This window comes from Eleutherodactylus coqui, chromosome 11 (assembly GCF_035609145.1).
Source record: "Eleutherodactylus coqui strain aEleCoq1 chromosome 11, aEleCoq1.hap1, whole genome shotgun sequence".
Lineage (NCBI taxonomy): Eukaryota > Metazoa > Chordata > Amphibia > Anura > Eleutherodactylidae > Eleutherodactylus > Eleutherodactylus coqui.
In genome coordinates, this window is record NC_089847.1 from 78,361,459 (window position 1) to 78,369,591 (window position 8,133).

An 8,133-nucleotide genomic window follows, 5' to 3' on the forward strand; every position below is an offset into this window, starting at 1 on the left:
AAATAACATTTCAATATTTTGCCTGAAAAATGCCGACCCACAGTGTTCAAATAAGGGCTTATTCACACAAGCGTATATTGGCCGGGTTTTCACGCCCCGGTCGATATACGCTGCCCCTCTGATGCATTAATTTGCAATGCATCAGTGCATAGACGCGTATGTCTGCAGCGTAAACGCGTCTGGCCGGGCACTCCTACATTGGGTGCTGCGGCAGCTGCATCAACTCCTATGGGAGCCAATGACAGCTGCAGGAGAAGGGAGGTGGGAGGAAGTTTAGCAGAGTGACTGCTAAACTCAGTCCCCCTTCTCTTCTCCTCTCCGCCCCTTGGAGCTAAGCCCCTCCCATTCCAAACAGCAGCAAGGGGCGGAGAGGGGCAGGAGCTCAGCACACTAGCTCCCGCACCGTCCCGCTTCCTCCCCTTGCGGAGAGCTGGCGAGGGGGAGGAAAGGGGAAGACAGCCTGATGGCATATACGCCGCCTTGTGCATCACACGGTAGCGTATATTGGCCGGCCGTTTTCATGGCTGGCCGATTTACGCTCATGTGAATAAGCCCTAAAATTGCCATTCAGTATTCAAGCAATATCGTCTAATATAATATAGCATCAATAATATTCGCAAACAGTGTCCATTTAGTTCTGTTTATGCAGTAAAGTCTATATAATACTGCCATAGGGTTCCAAAATTATAATGCAAATGCAACCCACATAATACCACCATATAGTTCACGAATACTTGGTAGTTATTAGTTTAATCGTAATTTAGGGAGGACAAAGTGATTACTGGTGGCATTCAGGACAGTCAATCCATGTCAATAATAAAAAAAAAGAGTTATCTGAGACAACGTTCCTGTGATGTGGCCAAAAACACAAATGGGCTGTGGAGCTAATGCTGTGTGGGGCTCTACCCTATCTGTTTGCTGGCTACTACTAGTGACAGTATATTTCTTCACTCCTATAAATAAAAGCCTGACAGGTACAAGTTCCATCTTTGTGACCCATGCTTACCAGGAAAACAGTGGTTCTGTGCCCCTGAGTGCAAATTCAAAGTGAACACTTTTCCCATTGAAATAAATGAAAAGGTGGTAATACCTGTGCCCAGCTCTTTCCATTGAAGTCTATGAGTATTACTGAAAGAGTAAATCAGGTGTGCTTAAAGGGGTTCTGACATGAATAATGTTTTTATGCTTTAGCAGCCATTGTTCCCTGGTCTGCCTAATGGACACAGGGAACCCACGATCAATAGCTGCTAAAGCATAAAAATCTTACACTTACCTTTGTTCCTGATGTTGTTGTGCAGCGGTGTCATCTCCCAGCAGGCTCCTCTTCTTCCGCAGATGAGCCGCCCCCCTCTGGGTATCAGCGCATGCGCAGTGGAGAGGTGCCCTCTGACAGGAGTCAGGACGGGCCGCATCTCCACTGCGCATGTGCAGAACTTGACTTTAGCCAGGACAGACGGGCCGCCCACAGCAAGCACAGCTTGTACGTGCTTGCTGTGGGCGGCCCGTCCATTCACCTCGGAAGTGGCTGACGGACGGAGCAGAGCAGGAAGCAGTCATTTTGACTGCTCCTGGTCTGCTTCTAGAAGCCACCGAAGAAGATGTTCGATGGAGGGGACATGCCTGGCAATCAGTCCTGGCCTGGCAAGTTGAGTAAAAAAATGTTTTTCGTGTCAGAACCCCTTAAACTCTTTCTAAAACTCCCATAAACCCTTATGGAGAGGAATGGGAGAGCTAAATATACACCTTTACTACAATATTAAAACGTCCTTTTAAAAAGTTCGATTTACCGTAGGTTATAAAAATGACTGCATGTAAAGAATGTGCACTATAGATTTAATAAGGCAAATATATTAATATGTAATAGACAAACATCAATATGAAAAACAGGATGCATGTAACATGTTAGCGATATCCCAAAATATAACAAGTCTTCTACAAATTTAAATAGAAAAAAAGAAAAGGCAACACATTTTATGTACATTTACAAACACTGCGAAGATTGAACAAATCTGAGTCCGAGTTATATCATTTAACATTCAGTGCAAATAATACAGAATGATTCCCAATAGGAAACCCAAACATTCCTCAATAACATCGATTTTTGTGACGTTTTCTTTGAAAATTGAAATGTATTTATCCCCTTCTAATACTCCCATAGACCATTATGGAGAGAAATGTATGTTGCAAACAAGGTCTGTCTGCAGCATATAATGAAAATGGCCCTTTCAGGATCCAGGCCCTTTTGTTTTGTACACGCTGTTCAACACGCTGAGTCAAACATCTATTTGGCAATCGTGTCTTTATGTCATGTGTACCGTCCACTTCGTTGAAAGGTATGATGGCTTGATAGACATTGGGGAAGTTAAAAAACTGTCTAAAAAACACATCATTGACTCTAGGAAGTAATCGCAGTATTAATTCCTCATAGTGCTCTTGAAAAATGAAAGTTGCTTTCCAATGGGAACCATACAAAATGTAAAAGTTATTGAGGAATGTTTGGGTTTCCTAGCGAGAGAATCACTCTATTATTTTTGTCATTTGGACAGTGACGACATTTTAGGAACAGTGATAAAAATAAGGTAATATTTTCGACAACGATCTTAGAGCTATTTTATAAATATGAAAACCTTCAGCTCCATAACTGTTGCCATGTTATCATTGCTACAATATAAATGTAGCTACATAAGAGAATAAAGTCATAGTTTATGTACTAAAAATGATGCTTCCCATAGAAAGGGATGTTGATTTCTTGCAGTTGGCTGCAGAAAGTTATCAGGTACATCTAAATGTCATAAAAAGAGGTGACATAATTGTAAATGTTCACAGTATCTCTTCTCTTCAAGCAAATGCCGAAACCATGAAACATGTACGCTTGTATGAGCAATTTAAAAAACAGATAGACCCAGAAAAGCAATATACTAACTGCTACAGAGAGCTGAGTATGGGCCTGGGATACATATTTGTATAATAACTGTCATTAGTGGATGTAGACATGTCCATTTCACTTTTCATGGTCATATTGTGATAGTCAGCAGCATAATTGGGATAGTGGACAAGGTGATTAGTAGTTGAACACATATCAATTTTATTGGGGTAGGTCTGCGCCTGTTCTGAAGACATCAGTTGAGTGATAGAAAATGGGTGTCTGTCAGGAAAAGGGTCATGCTTCAATTCGGGGTCTTCTACCATTCCAAGGTAACCATCGTTAGGTAAACTTAGGGGATATAAGACCTGTGAAGCTGATCCTCCTTGCTCTGAATCGGGGGTAATGCAGGATGTAGAAGCTCCATTTGGTTGTGGGATGGTTGCCAACAATGAGTCTCGCTCACCACTGTTAGTCACAGCTTTTGGGGACTGTGATAAAGAACTCTCATCGTAGGTAGCAGGAGACTCCTTTAAACCCATAGCCCTTTCATCTGCAACTTTCCCAATCTTTTTTTCTAAGTCCAAAGACCCAGATCTGGACCTCTCACACTTGAATCTCTTCTGCCTTCTTAAATAGCATCCATTTTCAAACATATTTCCAGAGTCTGGGTGAAGAGCCCAGTAAGAACCTTTCCCTGGTTTTTCGGGAGAGCGCGGAACCTTCACAAAGCAGTCATTGAATGACAATGAGTGACGGATAGAATTCTGCCAACGTTGCTGGTTCTGCCTGTAGTAGGGAAAAAGGTCAATGATCCATTGGTAAATTTCGTTCAGTGTCATCATCTTATTAGGGGATTGCTGAATGGCCATTGTGATAAGTGAGATATATGAGTAAGGGGGTTTAGCATATGAGTAATTCCTTCTAAAGGTTTGAGGATCTCTCTGAAATTCAGTCTCTGCTTGGCAATAGGCAAGTGGATAAGCAGATGATGATGCTGGAGATGCCACTGAACCTCCAATATTATGTGCCAAAGAGCCGAGAGAAGCAACGTTGTTTTGGATGGTGTTGACAGGCCCCGTCATGGTATTGTTCATGTAGGTCATGGCTGGCTTTACTGTGGAGACATCACTGCACATAAATGAAGTTGGTTGAAGGCCATTATTTATGTTGTGTAATCCAGAGTATACCTGAAATGAAACAAGGCAAAAGAGTTTAAAATGAGAAGCTATCTTCCAATAATACTAAATGCAATTTGTAGATGCTCTTCTCACAAGGAATGATTAAAGTGGCCAACAAAATAGAAATCACTATGCAGCAAGAGTATAAAAAACACATACAATATGAATAAAAATACTCTATTATTGCAATTTATTCAGGTTTAAAAGAAGCCATTTATCTTTAAGTAATGGCTTGAGAGAAGTACTCTTGTAGGTGCATTCCATTACTTTGTAGGGAACACCACATCACTCCTGCCAGCTGGATGATATGCATAACAGAATTACACAGTTTCGCGCTTCCTTCTTTTTGGCAATGGCATACCAAATGAACTTGTGGTTTCTAAACACAAGGTATTGGAATGACAATGAGGTTTAATTGCTTGCTAAATACTGGCTTTTACCTTCACAAACCCAGACACAAATGGCAAGGTCTTGTGTATTCCTTGCATGATGTCCTAACTAGAGATGAGCGAACGTGTTCTTAACGAACACTTACGCACCCAGACACCGGCTTATCCGAGGACTTCAGTGTCCGCGCGTAAGTATTCGGCCGGCGCCGGGCGGCGGGGGGAGGTGCGGCGGCGCGGGCGGCAGCAGCGGGGAACAGGGGGGAGCCCTCTCTCTCTCCCTCTCCCCCCCACTCCCCGCCGCACCCCCCCGCGCTGCCACGGCGACCCCCGAACTTTTTTCGCCCGAGCACGGAATTGCTCGCAAAGTTCGGTGCTCGGGTGAAAAGGGGCGGAGCCGAACACGTTCGCTCATCTCTAGTCCTAACACATAGGGCAAATATATAGTCTGTTAAAGCCAGTATAGCGTTCCTGCAAGAGATCTCACAGCCAGGAATAATATTTTAACATTGTTATCAGTAAAATAAATTATCTAGAGGACCAATTTAAATATTATATGTCCATGATAGAACGTTCTGGTTTGATGATACCTTACATTCAGAATGATGAAACCAGAGGTGTAACTTTAAGCTTCTGAGCCCCAATGCGAAATATGTACCAGGGCCTCCAACTATAATGCTTATTCATGGTACTGGGCTCCCTATATGGTGATGATAGGCCTTATGGGGCCCCTAAGGCTTCTGGGCCCGGGTGCAGCCACATCCCCTGCATCCCTATAACTAAGGAATTTGTGATGAAAACCAATCAAGAAATTATTTGACCACTGCTAATGGCTGTCCCTAAACTGCATATGGGACACAAATTACAAACTGCTGTAAGAAAGTCTTTAGGCTACAGGCAGCCTAGCAGAGTAGCCGCAATCAAATTTCCTGCAGTTGCCTTAGGCCCCCTGTACATGACCGGGTTTAAATTGCGGAATCCGCAATCGTCTCTCCCGCGAAGACGATCTACGACATTTTGCAAAACTTCAAAACAATGGAGCATCCGCATGTCCGCTCACACTAGTTTACAGCGACTGCGATTTTCTGCTCATGGAAAAAAAATCGCAGCATGCTCCATTTTTGCGTAGATTCCGCACGGATGGCTTCAATGGAAGCATGACCTTCCCGCATGTGGAATCTGACCTGTGTGTATGCAGGCAGCCTTAGGCCGGGCTTACACAAATGTATTTGAATAGCGTATTCTGCACAAGATTTTGCGTATGATACATGATAATTCGTGGGCATTTAAATACATTGATTTATGCTGTTTCGCTCTCCCTTCCGTGTAAGCATTGTGTATTACGCGAGCACAAAAACGAATGCAGCACGTTCTTTTTTAATAGAGCACAATTGTTCTCCGTGGGCGTTTAATCAACACTGTACATATGCAATTTCATTGCATATGGGCGGCGTTTATATGTGCCATTGCAAAGCAACATAATCTAAAATTTAAATCGAAATTGAAACGAAGAAAGAAACAAGGAAGACTGCGCAGTACAAAAATCGCGGCCATGGGCCGGCTCATGACCTGCTGCACAGCAGTAAAATGCTGCATGACTCACGTTATATGCATACGATCCTGTGAGCCCGGCCTTAAGGTGGCCATAAACAGACGCAACTTTATTGTTGAGCAATTGCTGGGTAAACAATTGTTTTAAAGACGCAGCCATAGACATTTTAGTCCATATTGAATGTTACAGTTGCTCAAACTTGCTATGCATGTTCAATGACACCAGCCAATGGAAGAACGACTGTTCTGAAATGTTCTTCAGTAAATGAAAGATCTTTTGTCCAATCTGACTATGGGACAAAAGTTTCAGACACGACTAACTTCTTTCCAGACGACAGTCTGTTGGTTGGCTAAAACTCATTGTTGGCTAAAACCCCACAAACAATCGTTCTGGTTGAGATTGTCCATTTCCACAACTTCAATCTGGTATCTATGGGCACCTTTACAGTATTTTAATTCATTTAATAACAATATATGATGGAACTACAGCTTAAGCAGTGTCTAAGGGCTTAAACACTTGGGCACGTTTTTGTCCTGTTTTGCGACCGTGAAAATCACGGCCACAAAATGGGACAAAATGAAACTATTAATTTCAATGATGGTTCCGTTTTCACTATCAGGATAGTCTCACATTAATACCACGCATGTACGAGAAAGATAGAGCAGGACCTATCTTTTTGCTTTTTTGTTTTCAAACTTATGCTCAATAGAGCGAAGTTTGAATAGTCAAAAAAAAAAAAATACCCCAGTAGCTGCGAGTGTATTAGCGCATGTGCCCATCTGTTTAAGCACCTAATATGTAAAGTTAGGTACTTCAAGCTAGACATGTACTTTAATGGTCAAATGTCTGGCAGAAAATCATCCTACCTTTGAAGAAGGTTTATCTGATACAATATAATAATGCACAAATGAAAAAGAAAATTGAGGTGACTTGTGAACATTTCTGAACGCTCTTCACCATACTAATACAGTAGACCACTAAAGGTAAAAATATTAACCAGAGTTGGTAAAACTTTAATTTGTACATTTTTGAATCTGAAGGAAGTCTCACCTCATTCTCTGAGTACACGGAATTCCAATCCATTGGGTCTTTTATTTCCAGTTTCACTCTGCTGAGCATGGTCAGATTTCAGCGCCGTTGCTTTGAAACCTTCTACTTCTAGAAGTGTAGCTGTTCACCAACCCCAGGGAATTGTTATAGATGTTTCTTCTACTGTTGAACTCAAGCTTTTGCCCCTGTGAAATATTTAAATACAAACCCAAGAGGTCATTTGAATAATGCTGTCCCTCTTGAGGTCTCCACCCTTTTTCCTCAATCTCTCTATGACCTCTACACCGACTACCTGCAGAGCTAAATCACTTAAAGACAAAGGAAGTCAGTAGTACCCCCTGACTCATTTCATTCACACACAGCTTACACTCATCTGTTTTTCAATCACTAGTCTGTCTCATCAAAATGCTAATAGGATCAAGTAATTCTCCATCCTTAAAGGGGATTTCTCGGACTAAAAAAAAAGTTAAAAGGGTTTAAAATGAACAAAAATTGAATACTTACCTATACCAGTGGCTCCCTGTCCAGCTCTGCAGCCCCGATGCCCGCCATACCGAACCAAGAAGTGGCAGGGATTCATGTGCCGTTTGTTGTGCATGCGATCGCTCAGCCACTTACAGGCTTCGGTGCTGAATCTTCTATGGTCTCTGATGCCTGTGAGTGGCTGAGCAGTCACAATGACTACCCACCAATTCCTCCAATTTCCATGCGGCTGGCATTGGGGCTGAAGCGCTGGACGGGGAGACACCAGGATAGGTGAGTATTCCATTTTTATTCATTTTAACCCCTGGTAATTTTTTTTTTCAGTTCCAGAAAACCCCTTTAGGGATGTAGGGCCAGGGTAGTAGTATTTTCATTCTTGGCATGTATTATTGACAAGCTCTTCTTGTCTCCATTTCAGAAGACCTATATTGTGGACATCGTTATGTAACAGAAACCTTACCTGACCACCCTGAAGTGTATTTGCAAAGGAATGACTCCTTGCCCTATATACAGCCTTTTTAAGAGGTTTGATTTATCTCAGCTTCTGCTACTTTTGGGTTTAAGGCCCCTTTAAACTGCAAGATAAATTGTAAAGAGAGTGCAACCAGCAGTGAAGAA

At 42.4% G+C, this 8,133-nt stretch overlaps 1 protein-coding gene across 1 annotated transcript; it reads right to left on the reverse strand.

Annotated features, from left to right (window-relative positions):
- Window positions 1-2,925: 2,925 nt before the first annotated feature.
- On the reverse strand, window positions 2,926-7,101 carry LOC136582740 (forkhead box protein A4-like). Its single transcript, XM_066583973.1, has 2 exons — window positions 7,033-7,101; window positions 2,926-4,053 (listed from the first exon to the last, which is right to left on the reverse strand). The coding sequence occupies exons 1-2, from the start codon at window positions 7,099-7,101 to the stop codon at window positions 2,926-2,928; spliced, it is 1,197 nt and encodes a 398-aa protein (XP_066440070.1).
- Between the last annotated feature and the right edge of the window lie 1,032 nt (window positions 7,102-8,133).